At 38.7% G+C, this 21,334-nt stretch overlaps 1 protein-coding gene across 9 annotated transcripts; it reads right to left on the bottom strand.

Moving 5' to 3' along the window:
* Positions 1-7,056: 7,056 nt before the first annotated feature.
* On the bottom strand, positions 7,057-20,496 carry insig2 (insulin induced gene 2). Of its 9 annotated transcripts, none has more exons than XM_023298745.3 (8): positions 20,360-20,464; positions 20,116-20,151; positions 18,666-18,867; positions 18,191-18,363; positions 12,881-13,005; positions 9,586-9,752; positions 9,177-9,276; positions 7,057-8,956 (listed from the first exon to the last, which is right to left on the bottom strand). In XM_023298745.3, the coding sequence occupies exons 3-8, from the start codon at positions 18,785-18,787 to the stop codon at positions 8,915-8,917; spliced, it is 729 nt and encodes a 242-aa protein (XP_023154513.1). In that variant the 5' UTR covers positions 18,788-18,867; positions 20,116-20,151; positions 20,360-20,464; the 3' UTR covers positions 7,057-8,914. The 9 variants fall into 9 exon arrangements, with proteins under 9 accessions (XP_023154513.1, XP_035799183.1, XP_023154505.1 ...); XM_035943290.2 differs by having other exon boundaries at positions 9,177-9,217; positions 18,666-18,795; positions 20,360-20,461; XM_023298737.3 differs by having other exon boundaries at positions 18,666-18,795; positions 20,360-20,457.
* Positions 20,497-21,334: the final 838 nt, after the last annotated feature.

The raw sequence follows: 21,334 nt of genomic DNA, 5'->3' as shown, positions 1-21,334 counted from the left end.
TAAAGGCCTAGAGGGGTTTCCTGCTTACATTCAAGCCATAGTACAACTCAGAAGTTGTCAGCTCTCACATAATGCCTAAAACAAAAGAATTATGTGAAGCCACAAAGGCAGCCATCTTGACACTGCTGGAAATTGGCATGAGTGAGAGACAGGTAACAAAAAAACTGAAGATCTCCAAGACAGTCATTTATTACACCAAGAAAAAACAAGCCCAACGTGGTACATTTCCTGTCAGGAAAAAGGAAACGTCTTCCTACCCCATGAGATGACAGTGCACTTATCCGATCCTGTGTCAGAAATCATCGTCACACCTCCAGGGACCTTAAAAATGAGTGGGCACTGTCGAGAAATGTGACTTGTTAGGCAAGGACAGTTCGAAACTGACTTCTTGAAGCTAGTCTGAAGTCAGAGTACGGAAGAAACCCTTCATCAACGAAAGGCAGAGGAAAGCCTGGTTACTCTTTGTTGGGGATCACGAGGATGGACAGTTGATAATTGGGCTAAGGTTCTCTTCAGTGATGAATCCAATTTTCAGTTGATGCCCACTCCTGCCAACTTACTGGTTAGGAGGAAGCCTGGAGAAACCTACAAACCAGACTGTCTTGCCTCTACAGTAAAACATGGGGGTGGTTCAGCGACCATCTGGGGTTGTTTCAGGATAGGTGGAACAGAGCAAATGCAATTGTGTGAAGAGCGAATGAACGAGGTCATGTACAGGGCTACTCTTGAAAACAGTCTTTTTCCATCAGCTGGAAAACATTTTCCTGCCTCCAGTGACTGGATTTTCCAACAAGACAATGCCCCTTGCCACACGGCAAGGTCAGTTTAAGCCTGGATGGAGAACCAGAATATTGGAACCATGCCTTGGCCTGCTCTGTCACCAGATCTAAATCCAATTGAAAACCTGTGGAAAATCATCAAACGCAAAATGGAGAACCACAAGCCCAAAAGCAACGCAAATTTCTTTGAATTTGTGCAACAGTAATGGGCTGCTGTGACAGCAGAACAATGTCAGAAGCTGGTGAAGAGCATGCTAAGATGCATGGCTGCAGTCATCAAAAACAATGGATCTGCAATCAAGTACTAACTCCTGTGTGTATCATGTGACTAAAACAGACAGAAAAGAAGACATGGAATGCCTAAAAGCACAGTTTTTTAGCAGTACAATGCCATAGCTATTGATGTAAGAACTTAAGTGATTTTGGTTATTATCAAGAAAACCATATCAGCTCTTAAATTAAACTCTTATGAGCTATTTTTGTTATCATTATATTTGCCCAATGAAATGTACCTTTAGTTGTACCAGGCATTAAAATGAACAAGACACTGAAGAAAACGAGGGTGGTCTAATAATTTTTTCCATGGCTGTATAACAAGCTGTTGGGGTTTTCTCAAGGTAAAATTGTGTTGGAGTTCAAATCTTTTAAATACATTCAGACTACAATCAATTCTCATTTCCTTTTCCACTAGTGCCCAGTGATAGACTGGTGACCTGTACAGGGTGTCCCCTGCCTTCACCCAAAGTCAGCTGGGATAGACTCCAGCCTCCCCATAACCCTAGAGACAATCAAGTGGTGTGTAGAAAATGGATGGATGGAAAAAGATTTCAAATTCACCTGTATGCAATTGTCTCATTTTTGCTCATCCATTTGTCCACTGTCTGCAGCCCATATTCTGTAGTTACCTCTGTAGTAGACTGAACAGAGTGTTATTAAAAAGCAATTAGCTCCTTTTGCCAGCGATCACTCAACACATGCATCCCACCTGAGACCAGATCTGGATTAGTTCTCTCCTGTGGTGGCCCAAGGCCTTGACCAGTCAAAAACTGCTTCATGATCATTATGTGACTCTCTTATTAAAAGATATGCTGACATGGCAAAGCATACTTTGGCTGGAAATATGACTGTGGGACATTCTGCTGCTGCTGCTACTGCTGGTGAGGCTGCTAAGCCACAAACTTCCATTATTACCTCTATTCCAGCTCCCTCTTACAGACTTAAGTAGTGTGGAGACACTGGTGGAATGGAGGCTGATTGTGATTGATGGCTTCCCATTAGCAAGTCTGTTATCGCTCCGGCTGGGGGGGAACGACTACTGAGTTGTAACACAACACATTACCTGAGTCTCTGCCCCAGCCTCAGCCAAGAGCCGCTTAAATAAAATATAGACCCTCTCTCCAAGATCCTCATTCCCTGCTCAAGGCACACTGAGTGTTATCCCGTCAGCTGTGATTTGCTGAGCATTCCTACTCAATAAACACATCATTAGTATTCATATTAACTGGGGCCAGTGCAGGAGAGAATTATATTCCTTTCTGTGCTTTGATTGTGGATGAATCTGCTGCATCTTCAGAGTTTTGTTCTCTCCTCCTTCTTCCTTTTCTCTTCGGTGCTCCCTGTCAAAATGATTGATTGGGCCCAGGGCACAGAGTGTCCTGCATTACCCCAACAAATGATCTGGCCCTTGCTGGCAGACCTTGGCCAGAAAGAAATCAATATTTCACCATTAAAATCTATCAGAGGAGACTTAGGGCAGCGGCTGTCAGATGCGACACTATCAACCCGCTGCTACATTAAACCTGACACCTGCAGCACATGAGTAATCAATATCTAGTAGTTCACAGATCATTTGTGGTCGCCTTTTAAGCAGTGATTGATGTCTCCTGGGGCCCTGATTCATGTTGTGACACCATTTAACAGGGTTTTATTCCAGTTTAGACGGTCATCCCTCAGAGACGAGCTGGAGATAGAGCACTGTGGTTCCCAGCAAGAACTTATTTCATCGTATTCAGCTTGACCTCAGCCTGTTATAGGCTTTATGCCCCACTATGTGTGAAAAACACACAAATGAGTGCAAGGTCAAACTTTATGCATTCAAACCCAGACTGAGCAGATGTAGCAATTCATACATGGGGTCTCAAAAAGGTGTAAAGTAAAAATGTAAAATATTTTAACATGTTAAACACATATCTACACAAAGCTTCAGGAATTTTGCACTTGAATACTCATGGTAACAATCCGCTCTATTGTAAATGAATACTGTTGTGGCTAATGCTGATGTTAGCACCAGCAAATTGTGATTTGTGCTTGATTTTAACCACCATTATAACTGTATAGCTTCAAACCTGTAATGCATTTGGACTTTTAATAATTGTTTTTGCAATCTAACTTTCCCCTAACCAACAGAGACACAGACCTGATTCGTTACAAAAGTCCTTGATATTAATATCATGTACTCGTGTTGAACTAAAAAAAAAAGTGTGTTTTTTTAAAAATAAGCTCTGTTCAAGTGACTTTTTTAATGAGATTTTAAAAAATGACTGGAAATTGGTGTAATGCTGAGATCAGACGACTTCATTGCACACAGAGAATGAGATTACCAGGCAGCCTAACAGGACAGTAAACGTTTCATACATTATATGTAACGTCCTCACTCTCTAGTCTTGGAAATAGATGCCAAACACCACTCTTTGCATAAAAGTCTTTGCTTGTCTGTATTAAGTCATAAGGAACGTTAACTTAAAAGATGCCCATATTTGAAAGACACAAAGCCATCTTTTTAATGGCTTGTCAAGCAGCAGTAACATGTATTCCATGCTAGAAAAAGTGTCTCTTCATTGATTTTGTATGCCTCTAAAATTAGCTTTGAAGTTTGTCTGAACACACATTTAGCTAGTCTGGGAGTAAAGTGCCAAAGCTGCAAAATAAAACTGTTAGCAGCTACCTCATATTGCCACCCCGTGCATCCACAGCAGTCTGACATTGAATTTGGCTAATATCTGTGACTCAAGTCTACTTTAAAATTGTCTTCTCAATCATGTGATGAAGTGTATCAAAGTTTGACCGAAAACAAAAAAAATAAAAGTAGTACCAGGTGTGAGAGGACAGCAGCGACTGGGTCCTGTCTAATGTTCCCTCCTCAGCAAATATGTGAGAGCTCTCAACCTTGTCTCCTAATTCTCATTCTGTGAGAAGAGATAATTGCTTGTCAGGAATAAATAGAGAGATTAATGAATTCATTAGTGGTGGGGAGTTTAGCTCGTTGGAGCAGCACTTACTGCTATGACACATCACGCCTATTGTTTTACTAGCTAGTTAGCCTTGAACAATCACACAGCAAATTGCCTCATACACTCATGTAAACCACAGAGAAACCGTGTCCTTATTCTGGAATTTAGCAATGATGCAAACAAAGACTCTTTAAATCCTGAATTTTCATCTTAATTATATTTGTCTATACGAGGCCATGTCTTGGGAGCTGGAACAAGATAGGACACATTAATCCACATTAGCAATGAACTCTATACCAGCTGAAGTGTGCAAATTTTGCAGTGGCACTATAATTCTATAATGGAAAATGTTTATTTTTGTGTTTTGGAATGAAAAACTGACAATTCACCATTGACAAACATTAAAAACAGCTTACAGATATGCACTGATTCACATTAGATTACAAGTGCTGGACAAGCAGGTAGTATTAACATGTGATTTATAGTCTTCTGAGATCTGTGACCACAAAGGGTGTACACATGTTTTCTGTTGGTCTAAATGTTTTGTTTAAGTTGAGAGACAAATCCATATTGATACTATAGTAAAAAATGTGCAACCGTAACATAAGCAGAAGGATAGTTTGCTATACAATCATGTCAGAAATTTTTACTACCACATTGCTGTGAAATGTTGTTGAGCTTTTGGAATGTCTACAGCAGCACTGAATTTGCTTTAGCTGTGATACAGATGTAAATATGACCTGGGCTGTTGTTCAAGCTAAATGGCAGACATGGCAAAGATTGACATGGGTCTCAAATGCCAAGACAACAAATTATTTCATTGCACAAAATATGGTAATGGCAATAGTTTATGGTTTTTACATGGTTGGCCATGGTGCAGGTGGCAGTTTGATCCCCAGCCCCTCTGTGTGTGTCCTTGGGCAAGACACTGAACCCCAAGATCTGCCACCAGTGGTTTGTGTGTGAATGAGTGGATGAGAAAAAAGCTTTGTAGAACTGAGGGCTATATAAGTGCAGTACAGGTAGACCATGATTCTTGTGCGTTTTTCAAAGTCAAAAGAAAAGATAAAAAATAAAAGTAAGAGCAGCAGCAAAAGAGAAGCTATATATTACAAATATATATTAGAAGAATAAAACTAGTACACATTATAAAAAGCACTCTATAAAATATAAATACACTATATAATATGTGCAATACCTGGGTAGGTGTTAGAAGTGGACTGACTTTATTAATCCCCAGAGGGAAATTCAGTTGTTACAGCAGCATGGATATTTAATAAAGGGGTAAACAATAAGACAGCACAGAATATTAAGGTATAAAGAGAAGGTAAAATAAAATTTAAAAAAGATATAGAAAATACAATATAGAAATAAAAGAATTATACAAAAGTGATAAAGAAATGTGTAAATGAACAGAATGTGCAAATGAGAATGTGCTTAGATGTGCAAATAACATAAGTCAGTGCAGATAAGTTTACAGATGTTTAGGATGTAACGTGTCCAGTGTGGAAAGTGGTTTCATCAGCAGGTAAAGTGACAAAGTCCTTTTGTGGTGTGCCAGACACAGACATATTGAAAAGTCTTATTGCTGTGGTGAGGAATGACCTCCTGTACCTGTATTGTAGATATTATATAGTGTCCCACATGAAGCCTTGAAGTTGAGAACCATTAATAACATTTATTAACAGGTAAAAATTCTTCTGACCAGTTCATAACTAAACCAGAGTTACTGCTCCATGGTTGCATGCCTCCACCAATAAGTTAATTTGCAGTTTATGTCCATGTCTGTCTACACTTGATGTTTTGCATATGACTTCATCATTTTATACCATTAGACAAAATAGTAAATTTTTTTGAGGCCATTTTATGTCACTGAGGTAACTAAGAATTGCAGAGCTTTAAATAATTTCTTGAGGGAGAGTTTCAGAATTTCAAAGGGGTGCAAAGTTAAACAAGCTCTTCTATTAATATAAAAATACTTTACAGATGAGCACCTCAACCATGTACTCTGGTCCTATCAGGCTCCTTGTACCTAGAGCTTTCTGCAATGGAATCTATTTGTGTAAGTACTGGCACCTCTTTGTGAATCCTATGAATTGTGACCTCTCTTCTGGCCATGCAATACAATGGAGTGTTTGAGAATCAGTCACTTACATAAAGTTGGCCTTTTGGATACAGTCTATATTTTGGTAGCTCCGGTGTTGTATTTGTTATTATATCTTAATCCGACTATATTCAAGATTCTGTTCAACACCTTTTAAACACCACCAGAGAACACCAGCTCTATTTTACGACAATTCCTAGTGGTATAATAAATGTAATTATTGCTAAGTAGCAAAAAAAATGAAAGGCGAATTAACCTATTAAAAGTAATATAGTGGGAGCTACAATAATTAGCCAATAAACTCATTAGTCCATTAACTAAATCAGCAAGTTTGAATTGTTAATTTGTTATTGTCACTTTCCAGCTAAAATCATTTCGGTCATAAAAAATATCCAAGAATAGTAAAAATATGTTTGAGTTTTAGACTGATGGATGGACAAAACAGGAAAATTAACAGTGGACAAGAGACAACATGAAAGACATTTTGTAAATGAAAATAAAGAAATAGTATCACTTTCTAAGGCCCTTATGTGAGGAAACAGAGTATCGTGTAGGTTGGGGCCTCTGGGAGCATCCTGTGGTGTACAGCACCATGATGTTGGCTTCTTTTGGGTCATGTTGGAAACCAGGTGGAGCCTTCATGGAGTGGGCTTGTTCCAGTGCATCACACAGATGCTCCATCAGATTGACATCTGGGGAGTTTGGCGTTCAGGTCGATGCCTTTATTTTATGCTCCTGTACCCATTCCTGAACAGCTTTTGAGGTGTGACTGGGTACACCTGCTGGGGGAGACCACTCCCATCAGTAGTACTGTTGGTCAGATGGGGATGTAAATTTTCTCTTCAGATTTTCAGAATACATAATATCCATTCGACAGTTTAATTGCTCTTTGTACTATCCAGAAGCATAATAGACATATCAGTTCAAAGAAATCAGACAGTACCAAAAGGTCATAGTCTTTATTTCATCAAAACTGCACGTTTGTTTAAAAGTTTGCTTTAGTAAGAAGAACTATTAATCCCTTTTAAAACATCATACATAATTCATAAAGCAAGTAACAGGTTGTCATATTTTCAAAAAATAAGAGTTACAGTTGCTACAGGTCGGTTACAAAATATTTCACTCCAAAAAAGCATTAAAATGCTTTCTCCATTGTGTTTTCCATGTCATCTAACCTATATCACAAAATATTAGAACCGCTTTAATGGTAACTAATCCTATCATATTCCATCATAAAGAAACTGTTGCTTAAGTTATATACTTATACACTCACTTGCAGATACATAAGTGCTCAATGTTTATATTCTGCAGGTGTTTTTTTTTTTGTATTTGTTAATTGCTAAAAGGAGGTTTCTCAATACATCAAGCCAACAAACATGCTGCATAAATGCAGCAAGAATTTAACACTGCTAATCACCATATTTACAGGCTTTCTTTGCACAAACCCATTCCTGCATTACAATCACAACAAACACATCCAAGACTTAATTATCTAACCCACCAAAGAAGAAGGAAAATATGCAGTATTATAGATTCATGTGCATGAAAATAAGTCCAGAGTCTAGATCCTAAGTGATTGACAAAAATACCCCAAACTCATGACACCATAAGTGAAAACAGAACACAAACTGCCAAGAGATGTCCAGTTTACATGGTGTATATGGCTCTAAGCTAGTGTGCATTTTCTGTAAATATTAAGCTAACCCATTTTGTTATATGTACCATTCATACAATCTTGACACACACCCAAGATAATTTATTTGATTCTGTGTTAAGTTCTAAGGTTCCATCTCTATTATCTAGTACAATATGTGTCAGGTATTCCAACATAATTTAATATTTAAGCTCCATAAAGAAAATAGGTTGGAAAATGTTGGCATTCCTGCTGTATTGGGGAAAGCAAATGCTGCCTTTTGCATATTTTTAACAAGCAACAGAAAAGGCTATAGAGACATTTTTGGCTAAGTGTTGCTTCCAGAAATGAAAATAGTATTTCATATGATTACAACTGATCCTAGCGTTCCCGTATGGATGATTTCTTCTTCCAAACATACCTTTCACTTCCAATCAAAACCCATAGAGCTTCATGTATCCTTTCATTCTTTGGACCTGATTATAATGTACATGTTGGTGACAAAAAGACCTGGTGTGGCTGAGAGAAATACCTAACTCAGGTGAACACTGAATCCCCTGGGTCCCCACAGCCAGGGTAGATTCTCATACAGCACCCAACATCATTCCGTTATTTGACATTGTCTTCAAGGAAACGTAAAAGTAGATATAAGCAAACTACATACAATAAAAGGTCTGGGACATGGATGCATATCTCTGTAGACATACATTAAGTACGCTGTGTGTTCTCCACTGATATGTGCAGGATGTGGAAAAATCAGAAGAGCAGACTTAAAAACTGATCCTGTTTGACTGTGTTTGGCACAATGGAGCCAAAGGTTTGAAACATCTGTGTTGATCTGAAGAACGATAGTTGCTTCAACACTAATCCCTTTCCAAGTAAGTAGAGATAAACTGCACCAAAGGAAAAAAAGAGACAAGCTATACTTTCATTGTTCTCCTTAGCCCAGGGTGGAATGTGGCCGCCAGCTGCCATGATCATCAAAAGGCCTGATGAGAGCCAATCAAAAATACTGTCTTGTTCAGCGATAAGCATGACCTGAATGGAGTGTCCAAGGTCAGCTCACTCTGGTCTCTGCTGCATGTTCTCTGATAACCAGTCTCTGGCCTCACATTGGGATGAAGACAAAGTCATTTTGAGCAGAGGCCTGATGAAGCCAAAACATCCCTCAGTCTTGATGGGTCTTCTCCTGAAGGAATTTATATTCATACTGAATGAAAACAACAAGAAGAGCAGGAGAACTGTTAGACACAGGGCAGCTAAATCCACCTTCATGGTCTCATTCTTTCAGTACACAACTGTGGAGGATACTGATGAACCTCTGACACAAATTTTTTTGTTTACAGTCCACCTGAAGAAACCAGCATAAATATATAATAAATCAACAGTTTTAGCAAAACAGATTTGGTGAAATTATTCCTTTTTCTTACCAAGGCTAGCTGCCGTCCTATGTTTCCCATGGTTATAACCCCTGCAAAGAAGATGCAGGGCAACCATGAGCGAATATACAGGAAATCTGGAGAGGTATACCTAGGTGTAGAAGAAGCACAGGGCAAAAAGTCATCTTGAAATCATATATACCAAAGCCTAATTTGCAACACTGTCTTGCACATAAAAAGGTGGTTTGACTGTTTGTTGAAAATTGAGCTGTAGCATAATTGTGTGACAACTTGTGTGACGCAAGATTGCTTTGCTATCAGAAAAGAAATTACAGCATAAGCACTGGCATACAGAAAATTACTGTATGCAACAATTTGCTTCACCTCAGCTTGTGTTATCAAATTTCCATCCATTTATTTCTCCACTGCATGTACATGGACTACGTTTGAGAGAACTTACTGAAAGACTTCATTGTAAACCAGGAGCTGGGTGGCCAGTGTTGCCAGCAGAGCGATGGTGACTCCCAGACCAAAGCCACTGCGGGAGCGATCGAATGTCCACCACAAACCAATGGAGAGCGCCGCCAGAGTCAGAGACAACTGGACATTGTTAGCAAAGTCCACTTTCTGCCAGAGGAAGTGGTCAAGGACCAAATGTGGTGAACAGCTACAAGCTTTGTTTACACAGATGCACTTTAAATACACAATTGTAAACAAAAGCTTTTACATGCACTTCTAAAGACCATTAGACGCCTGGCAGAGCATCACCAGGGACCAAACCATGTGTCTGGTGATGTCTACGGGTTCCAGATTTCAAGCTGTCATTGACTGCAAAGGATTTGCAACCAAATCTTAAAAGTGACTACTTGATTAATGACTATGTCATTTTGTCCAATTACTTCTGGTCCCTTAAAAAGGTGGAGGGCACATATAACATGTGTTTTAATTCCTACATTGTTCACCTGATTTGGATGTAAATACCCTCAAATTAAATCTGAAAGTCTGCACTTAAAGCACATTTTGATTGTTTCATTTCAAATCCATTGTGGTGATGTGGAGAGCCAAAATGTTGAAAAATTTTTGTCAATGTCTAAATTAGTGGTGGGGGGGCGATTAAAAAAATTAATCTAATTAATTACAGGCTTTGTAATTAATTCATCGCAATTAATTGCATTTTTTTCAAATAATATTTGACACAATAAGTAATTATTTTCAATTCAAATTAATTTTGATTGACAGTTGAATCAATGAATAGACATATAAATGTTTATAATTTAAAATGTATAAAATTAATACAATTTTAAAATGGGACATATAGAAAACAAAGTGATTTGGAAGATTTAAAGCCTGGATTTAGTTCGGTTTTCACATTGTATGGCACATAAAAGCATACGTATTGCAAGGACATTCAAAAAGTTCAAAATCCACAGATTGATTCTATTTTCATAGTTCCGGGGTCTCACAAATAGTGTCATTTTGATGGTTCTTTTTTTTTTAAAGGAATACAGATTTTTATTTATAAATAAAAAATTTTTTTCATAAACTAAAAATGTATAATTAAGTTATCGAAAGACAGACATTTTTGTGGTTTATCTTATTACTCTGCCGAGGCTCTGCCTCTTTGGCGGTATAATAACTTAAACCACAAAAATGTTTGTTCCATGTCTATTTATCTGCATTTTTCATCTGTCTGCTAAATTCACAGATTACTGCAAACTCAAAATGCAATTATATTCAACATTTTACGACTTTTTGTAAACTTTCAGTGTCTATTATGGGATGGCTACACCGTTAGCAGGACTGTCGTAGCTAACATTAGCTCTGGTGCTAACAGCAACATGTTTTACATTGAGGTGATACCATCGGCTTGAAGTGACGCAGTGATCAGAAAACTCTTTGTTGCACAATTTGCACACAACCAGGCTTTTATCCAAGCTGCCATAAGGACAATTTTTAAAAGAAAAGTTTCCTTCCAACAAGCACAACATGTTCTGGTCTTCCTTCACTATTCACCAAACCTCCTTGTATGCTGACATCACTCCTGTGTATCTTCCTCACTGCAGACTATAGACCATATGCTGCAGACAGACTTTACGTTCATTACCGCCACCTACTGGGCTGGAGTGTTCATCAGTGTTACTGGTGTGCCACAAATTAGGGAACTGAGAAAGGTGCGATTAAATGCATTAATTTATTCAACGCGTTATTTTCTCTGTAATTAATTAATCAAAATTAACGCGTTAAAGTCCCAGCCCTAGTCTAAATATTTATTGACCTGACTGTAGGGCTTCAGGAAATTACTAAATCATTGGGTCAAAAATACACATCAAGAAATGTTAATATTTGGTTAAATGTCTCTTGGCCAGTTTCACTTCAAATAACTGCTTTTGGTAGCCTTACACAAGCTATAGCAAGCTTCTGGTTGATCTTTGACCACCCCTCTTGACAGAATTGGTATAGTTTTTTTCTTTTTCTTCTGCCATTCTGAACTCACTTTTAGGTAGCTGTCCACAGGCTTCTAGCAAGCTTCAGGTTGTATATTTGACCACTTCTTAAAAAGTATTGATAAAGCTGAGCTAAATTAGTTGGCTTTGACTTGTTTCTTCAGTCCACAGTTTCTTGATGGGGTTAAAGTCAAGACTTGGAAAAGGAAGTCCGTCTAAAATCCTTATTTTAGCCAATTTAGCCATTTCCTTACAAGTTTTGATGTGTCTTTGGTTTCATTATCTGGTTGGAACACCCAACTACATCCAATAACCTTCTGGCTGATGATTTTTGGTTTTCCTGAAAATTGAGGAAATAATCTTCCATCCATTATTCTATTTACTAACTTAAAAAAAACAGCCCCAGACCATCAAACTAGCATCATCATGCTTGGCAGTAGGTTTGTTGTTCTTGGGGTTAAAGGCCTAATCTTCTCTCCTCCACACGTATTTCTGGTCATATATCTATCATAAAAAAATTAGGAGTTATAGTAGTCATTGGAAAATCACAATTGCCACGATATACAATTGTATGTAAATGTTTGTATACAATGGTACGTGTACAGCTCTACCTTTCACCAAGTTAGTCATGAATTGAATGAAAGCATTGTAACTGCATTTCTGTAATTAAATACTGGGTGTAGGACAGTGAACAAATCACTGGCATCATTCACACTGGAGGAAAACTGACTCTTACCCAGATTCCACTGACTAAGATAGATCTTTAGAAGAATGGGGTGATATTATAATATCAGCTCTCCAAGCCAGTGACTTTAATCCAATCCAGACAGCACGTGCCATTTTTTATGCCCTCCTTAGTAATATTGAAATAGAGCAAAAATTTCCTACTAGTGTTCCACAAATGTGTGTCTCCTCCCTAAATCCCATCTGAAACCACATTTTTACAATGAACCTCTGAGTTTTTTCCTTCTTCTTCATTTAATGAGCTTAGGGTAACACTCAGGTTTTTTGTGATAACGGAGAAAGTGTGCAGATGTTCTTGCCAGTCTGATGGAAACATTTGGACACTAATACAACAGAAGTGGATTTATGGATATAAGCCTAACCCTTATTTACAGTTACTTTTTTGTGTTTTTCTCTGCTAGATTGATCATCCACGTCTATCACAGACCATATTCTGCAATTTCACTATGTTTGACAATTTTGCGTCCTCTGTAATGATAACCCTGTCTAAATGGGCCTTTTGACTGATAAATACAAGTACTAAACACAACATCACTACATACGTAAAACTGAAAGCTTTAAGGATACAGCACTGGCATGGTTGATGCCCACAAAAACAGCCACGCACCGCATCACGCTGGACCATTCCCGTTTAAACTTGTGTGGCTCACCCAGACGGCTGTCAATGCAGGGGTACAACAACCCGATCATTGCTGCAAGGAGAAAAAGGGACAGAAGATTGTAAGGAAACTAGCTAGCAGAAAACTAGCCAGCTATGGTGGCATATCACATAGCATTCATGCTATTCTGATGAAGGGATTACGGAACAAGCCTACTGGACACAGGCTGAAGCCCAGGGGCCCAAGTGGTCAGGGCCCACTGTAGCCTGCTCCTCAAAGGGAGACTTAACAACTGCAAAGAGATCATAGAGGGAAGAAATAAGCACAGACAGATACAAAATAACTACAAAAGCAGACTAAACTAGAGCTGGGCGATATCACTGTATAGTTTACAAAATAAAATGAAACTGTTTAGTTAATATCAATACAGGTAATAATTTTAATGTTACTGTAAGAATAAAAACAGGCTCACATATAATTAAAGCAAATAAGGAATCATCTGATACTGATGCATATTAAATAAAGAAAGAAATAAAAACAGTCTAAGCAAAGTAAAACTTAGAGGCGTATAAAGGGTGACCAGGGCAAAGCTGCTGCACCTTGCTGAGGTTAAGCGGCTCGCCTGGGCAGAAGGCCTGAATTTGCTCCATTGCCAAGGGAACACATTCAGGGTTTGTTTATCCAACTTAACTTTGCATTATCATTATGTGCTATAATGGTGACTTGCATCTAATGCATTTAAGCAAAAATATCACATAGTCTACCTGATAATTTTTTGCTATTGATGAAGTGCCTATTTCCAGTATATATCACTATTATTTTAGCAGCCAAGGCTACATAAAACTACTACAAAGGGACACACATAGAACACACATAGTGATTATAATTTATGTGGCCAAGTCACCAAGACATCTAAGTCTGAGTGAGTTGCTCCTATATAGAAGGAGCGGGGGCCTTTTGCTTGTCTGTGCTCCAAGGCCCAGAAAGACATTTTGACACAAGTAAAACTTGTGTCAAAACTTTTTTTATTGGCCCCATTAAATACTATGATCTAGTCTTCATCCTTTCTCACACTGCTACCACAACCTCCTTTGAGGGTCAACCAGTTAAATACAAGCACAATTGTGGTTATACAGTGGTGGAAAAAAGTTTTCGGACACAGCATGCATTTGTGAAATACTGCAATAACAATCACTCTTAGGTCTTCAAGTGCAAAATCTTTTAGTACAGTCACAGCCAAAATACTAAACAAATCCTAAAAAAGCCATTCAAAACTATAAAAAATTGATTGGTTCCATAAAAATACGTAAGAAATTTTGAGTATTGGTTCATTTTGGTACCAGGGATTCACTAATGAAGGCCGTGCTTTTTATGAAAAGATACAATTTTTGTTGCCCTACTTCATGTCTATATAAAGCCAGCACATTTACAAGTTCTTGAGAGACAAAAATGGCTAAAACAAGGAACCTAACACAGGAAACACAACTAAAGATACAGATTCTCAGCCAGGAAGGGTACAGCTGCCACCAGATAGCCAGAAAGTGCAGATGCAGTCCTTCAGCAGTTGTATACACTCTGCAGAAATACAGATGAACCAACAGCTTGGAAGACCAACCAAGTTCTGAGCGTCCAAGGGTTTCTTCAGCAAGAAATGACCACATCCTGATCCGCATATGCAGGGGAAAACTGCCAAACGATATCACAGGAGCTTCAGCAGCAGTGGTCAAACCAAACAGGTGTCCAGTGTTCCACCCACACTGTCCGTGGCTGACTTTTACATGGCTTAAGGTCCTACAAGGCTGTCAAGAAACCCCAATCAATGAGAGACAGAGGTTAGCCCAGTGCTGTTGGGCCCAAGCACACAAGAACTAAAGAACAGAAGATTCTGTGATCAGATGAGTCCACTTTCCAGCTTTAGCTTCCTCCTGCTGATGTGAGGGTACACAGAAGACCAGGCAAAGCATTAGCTCCACATGTACAGTATCTACTGTAAAGCATGATGGAGGCAGTATCATGGTTCGGGGATGTATGACAGTTGCTGGTCTTGGTCATCTCACTGTCTGTGATGACACACTGAACTCAACATTCTCCAAACCCACATGCTCCCTTCTGCGCATGCACTGTTCCGTCAAAGTCAAAACTGGATGTTTCAACAAGATAATGCCCCTTGCCACACATCGAGGGCCAGTAGAACTTGGCTGCAGGAGCACAGTATCCAGGTCTTAGAGTGGCCAGCTCCATCCCCGGACATGAGCCCCATTAAAAATCTGTGGTGGATTATCAAAAGGCCTGTTTCAAAGTATAAACCCAAGAAATTACAAGAATTAATCTAATTAAAGTAATTCAAGAAGAATGGGACAAGGTTACCTCTCAACAGTGTGAAAGGCTCGTGGGGAACATGCCAGCCAGGATTAGAGCTCTACTGCATGCTAATGGCAGGACTACTAAATATTAATTTCATGATGTGATGGTTTCTTTATTTTTTGTTTAGTTTTGAATACATTGTCCGTTATTCATTGACTTTGGTATCGACAATGTTGAGAACTGACATATTGGAACTGTCAAGAATTTGGTTTTGTTAATTTTTCTTGTAAACAATAAACAAAAAAAATATATCATTTGTATTTGTGTCTGTCTAATGTAGCCACACCTTTTGGATCACAAAAAAGATTTTTACACAAATATTCCATGATATTTGAGATTGTGTAAAATTTTATGGGTAATTTATCTGGGCTCTAATCTGAGGTGCTGTTAACTTGCGATTTCTGAGGTGGTCCTCGTGAGCCAGTTTCGTTGTATTGCTTGGTGGTTTTTGCAACTGCACTTGGTGATACATTCAACGTTTTTGCAATTTTCCGGAGTGACTGACCTTCAGTTCTCAAAGTAATGATGGAATGTCGTTTCTCTTGAATTAGCAGATTGGTTCTTGCTATAGCATGGATTCTAACAGTTGTCAAACAAGTTATCAAAGCAAAAGGTGGCCATTTTGAAGAATCTAAAATATAAGACGTTTTGACTTATTTCACACTTTTTTGCTTACTACATAATTCCATATGTCTTCAATCATAGTTATGATGCCTTCAGTGAGAATCTACAATGTAAAGAGTCACGAAAATAAAGAAAAAACATTAAATGAGAAGGTGTGTCCAAACTTTTGACTGGTAGCGTAATATTGTAGGGTCATTTCTTTAGGTCAACTAACCTAAAAAAAACACAAACCCAAGAAAAGAGCAAAAAGGTGCATTTCAGACACTGCCAACTGGTATACTGAATAATAGAAATAAATTTAACTGATCTGAATCACATCTCACTTCCAGACAACCTCTAAACTAAAAATAATGCTTAAAACAAATTTATTTTTTGCATTGTCAATAGAATGCAGAACCTCTTTTGTGGGCACAAGTCAGTTTATGTGCTTACAACAGGTGGAAGCAACAGGGTTCTGCAGGAGGGGCAGGGTGTCTGGGGAGGAAGAGAGCCTCGGGCAGATGTGCTCTGTGCTGAGCCACTTGGGAGCAGGTGGTGTTGCTATGCATTTCCATCTACAACTTCCTACCCAAAGGCCTACATTTCAACAATGCTGGTCAGAGTCGAAGCTGGTGGGCCTGCTGTGCATTCATATGTGAGACTGTGTGTATGTGTGGGCAGTTATACCCTTGCATCTTCTACATATGTTTTCTTAACATTCCATGAGCCGTGGTAGGACTTTTGTGTACACTCTTATGTAACTGCATAAAATAATTTTAGTTTCTCAAGTTACTATTTGTTCAGCTCAGCAGAATGAACATATATAATTTCACTTTATTTGATTAATCCAAGTATCTGTAAAATACAGGTAAAGTTAATTACTACAGCTAATACAGTTAATACAGTTAACTGTTAAATATATCAGGGACCCCCTAATGTGAGATCCTTGGAATTCTTTCATAAAGCCTATTTTTATGCTTCTATAGTCTTAGTTACGCTAAACAACAATGCAGGAGAAAAATATTTAAAAAACATTCAACATATATTGAAAATATTTGCATCATCCACCGTAACACTATTGAACAATACAACCAAATCTTTTCTGTCAGATGCAAATAGTACTGTCAAAGGCAAATCAAGATGAAAGGACTCATTTTAGGTACATTTCATAACACACACACATCAAGACATGATGCGGTTGCATTTTACCACTCCTTTTTTTTGGTACAGTATGGTAACATTGCATGCTGATCAATAATCTTTACACTGATGTAAAGATTGACATTCACTTGATAAATACAAATAATTTTCATCAAGAAAATATATTAATTTGTCACCACACTTTTTGTGGAGGTTATCTGAAATCACTTCTATAAACTGGCCACAGGCTAAATTTCTTGCTTACAGAACATCTGCATATCCATCCATCCATTATCTATACAGCGCTTAATCCTCATTAGGGTCGCGTGGGGGCTCGAGCCTATCCTAGCTGACTTAGGGTGAAGGCAGGGTTCACACTGGACAGGTCACCAGTCCATCACAGGGATGCACAGAGACAAACAAGCACACTCACATTCACACCTATGGACAATTTAGAATCACCAATTAACCTCAGCATATTTCTGGACTGCAGGAGGAAGCTGGAGAACCTGGAGAAAACCCATGTATGCATAGGGAGAACATGCAAACTCCACACAGAAAGATCCCAGGCCCAGGTCACAATGTGAATTGGAGATCTTCTAGCGATAGTGACGATGCTGACGATGCTAACCACTGAACCACTGTGCAGCCCCACATCTGCGTATCATTAAAGAAAACAGAATTTACAGCTGTTACCTAAACACCTCACATGGAGGCTGCAGTAGATACTGCTAGGTACCTGCAGCACACTCAGATAGGTTGGTGATTTTATCTGCATCTACAAGGGTGTTTTTTGAGCGCATTTCAAATGTCAATAGTGCAGTTGATCATGTTAATTGAATTGTGGCAAGCAAAATTTATGATTGTGATTAATATCTTGGTAATTTTGCTACCTTTTGGAATACCCATGCAACAGTTGGATACATTTGTACATTTTGCAGAGCATTTGTGTTGTCTGTCTTTAGAGCTGTTAAATATTTGTACTGTACAAAAGGACTATTTTCTAGAATTCTCTGCCTTTCTCAGCTGAAGTTAAAACACCAAGTGGACTTCTCTCCCTGTTTTTCATTTCCTCCCTACTCGTTATATTTTTCGCCATCTAAACTTAAAGATGAATATTAACCAAACTGGACTTATTTTACACTTATTGGGGAAGGAGATGTTCACACACCTGAGGCTGTGCCACAGCAGGGCGGCACCCACCACGCTGAGGAGAAGATACTGCTGATGACATCGGGGGGAAAGAGGGTGACATGTCTCTGCACCTGAAGTAAGTTAAGCACCAGGGCAAGGAAGACGCCAACAGAGAACAGCATGCCCCCTCGGATCAACAGGTTGGTGGTCCTACAGTGCAGAGCAAAAGCTAGTCAGGAGACTTCAAAGCCCCTACTGTCTTTCTCCATGAGTTTTTGTGTGAAGTAGCACGTACTAGGAGGGCGACAGCTGAGGCTCAGAGTGTGTTAAGATACTGTCCTACAATATCCACTGTAAAGCAGACTTCTACATCCTTACACAGTTATATGACATAAAGTAAAGACAACCAAAAAGACATTATAAGAGGTGTGGGCTTAATACCATATTTCTGCCTTTGGCCCCCATGTTGTTCCTCTTATAGAGAACTTAGGTGAAGCAGTCATAGAGCTGACCTGTTGGTGATGACTGAGATATAGGGTCCCCGAGAATGGTGCATCACCTCTCCAGACCCTGCCCACTGCTGCTTGCCGCTGCTCACTGCGTTGTCATTCATGGCTGTCAGTATTAGGGACATTCGTAAGCCTTAGTCAGGGAAATACAAAACTGTGAGGTCTTTATCCGCCTGTAAGCTGAATGTGCCCTGACATTCCAAAACTGGAAAACAAGAACAGGCAGAGAATTAGCAAAGACTGGGAAAATCCTCCATTAAAGACATGTTACATTAGGCTGCTTTGGACATTTTACAGCTGTCAAACAACATTGCCACAGAACACAGAAGCCCTCCTCTGGGACACAACACAGTGTTAAGTTTATGTTCTAGCAACAGTTGAAAGCATAGCTTATTAAATTACCCATCCAACATTAATTTCAGGAATTTTTGCTTGCACATGCATGTACTATTAGTTAGCCTGTAAATAGCTTACTGCAAAAAAAGTTGCCTGTGATATTAGATAATGCATGTTGCTGTCAGTTTATACATTTTACTGAAGTTTAATAGCACAGCATAGTGTATGTACCCAAATTATTGCAGTCTATTGCAATAAGCATGTAATCTGTACGTACACCAATTACAAAGTTAAAAATGCTTGCCTAATATTGTATAGTTCTCCACATGCTGCAAAAATAGACAAACAAAAACTGTGGTCCTTTAAGGCAAGGGCTCCACAGACCTCTGACAGAGTCCTGTGGTATAAGGCACCAAAATATTAGTGGCACATCATTTAAGTCCTGGAAGCTGCAAGGTCAGGCCTTCATGGAGCTGACTTGTTTTTGGAGGCCAAGTTAATACCTTCAACTCTTTATTATGTTCCTCACACTATTCCTGAACAAGGTTTGCATTACTCTGCTGAGAGAGTCCACTGCCATGAGGGGATACCGTTGCCGTGTTGCAAGTAATAATAGTTCTAAATAGCTGGAAGGAAGAAGCTTCATATTGTGTTGTGTGTTGATGATTCAGTTCAGACGTGTGTATGTCTGAAAGAGGACTTTAAGGTTGGCCTGCCTGATCTTCTCCATACCTACCAACAAAATGTTTTCTGGCTACGCTACTGGTTCTCACCCTGAATATTTGATTCTGGTTGGAAGCGTTAAATGTACACTGAGTGGTAAATCCTCCACAGTTAAAAAGTGCTTAACAGGCGTTTCCCAGTCTCCCATTCACACACACTCACACACCAATGGTGGCTAACTAACCGTTAGCCCAAGTCTGTGCCTATCGTGCAGTAGCAATACATTAGACACACTGATTAGAAGACTCAGTGTGGTTGTTTGAACTACACAGTTAACTAATGTAATAATGCAACTTTTAAATTTTAATAAAAAATAAAATGAGCAAGCATCAGTGTTGCCGCACAGTTAAGCCCCAGTCTGTAGTAACCTGATGAATTTAGCCAGTTCGCTCACCATGAAGCAGCGTCCACATTTGTTTTTCAGCACTTGCTGCAGATGAAAAAATAAACGAAGTAATTGCACACCTCGATTAAATCATAATACAAATTTGCAAGTGGTTGTGACGATAGCACATATGTATGCTACGTTAGCTTAACTTTAGTTAGCCTGATTATGTGAAACAGCGAAATAGCTAGCTAAAATGCATTTGCCATTAACTGCTATCCGTTGTAGCACATTGGCTGAAACTAACGCTTACCTAATGCTGACAAAGACCTTCAAGGAATACAAATATAATCTGAAATACCATCTGAAGCAGCTCACTGAGATACCAGCCTGCAGTAGACGAAAATACTAATTTGTCTTCTCTCCCTACAGCGACTACTTCCGGTTCAATGGAGACCCAATCAGCGTATAAAGCCATGACGTAAACACGTTATACAAACTGACGTATCACGGTGATTGGTGATTATGGTTCAGGGATTATCCAAAAAAGTTTTCTGTACCAATAATATGCAGATGGATGAAATAGTTACAGTTTAAATATTTAAATTTTCACTTTAAAAATTACATGCTAATGTCATTAATTTCACCTGGAGAAATAGGTGAAAGAAATATTTTGGAAAGCCCCGTGTATTTTCTTAATATACAGTTTTCACCCACTGAAAATGAGCAGCTGTATGTTGCAGAGATTCCTCACTCACGTACAGGTGCATATAACATTTTTGATTTGCTCTTGTGGTCTAATAGGCTTATAGATATGCCAAGGCGAGAAAGTCACAGAGCAGACTCAATCACTCTTAATCCACTCTTTTTGTATTAGGCATCCTGAGGCGTGCTGCTCATGATAGAGCTTTAGGGATTATATCTGGCTGCACAAGGGTTTGAACATAAAAATACTATCTGTGGTCTTTCATTCTATCATAGCTCTTAGTTAATATTTTTTAAGTTTAACTGCAGTTCATCGTGGTTAGATGCAGTTTCCAAGCTACAGATTTTATAAATCCATGTAGAAAAAGCGTAAAGCAAGCTACTGGTATTGCCTGTGATAATGCCAAACAAATTGAAATCCAAAAAAAACCCCCAAAAATCACAAGGCTATTTGTTTTTATGTATTAATTGAAATCCTTGCATGAGGTAAAATTTGAGTATTTGAGCATAACTTCAACACATGAAATGATTTTGTACTGCAATTTCTTTCTTCCAGCTCCTACATTCTTGTAAATGTGTGAGA

This window comes from Amphiprion ocellaris, chromosome 11 (genome assembly GCF_022539595.1).
Source record: "Amphiprion ocellaris isolate individual 3 ecotype Okinawa chromosome 11, ASM2253959v1, whole genome shotgun sequence".
Lineage (NCBI taxonomy): Eukaryota > Metazoa > Chordata > Actinopteri > Pomacentridae > Amphiprion > Amphiprion ocellaris.
Note: the sequence above shows the minus strand (reverse complement) of the source record. Positions and strands in the feature narration are given on the sequence as shown.

Coding starts and splice junctions, on each gene's coding strand:
- insig2 (XM_023298737.3), bottom strand. Junction 9,753..12,880: donor GCATCAACCATGCCAGTGCT/GTATCCTTAAAG, acceptor TTCCTCTGGCAG/AAAGTGGACTTTGCTAACAA. Junction 9,277..9,585: donor GTTTACAATGAAGTCTTTCA/GTAAGTTCTCTC, acceptor TTCTACACCTAG/GTATACCTCTCCAGATTTCC.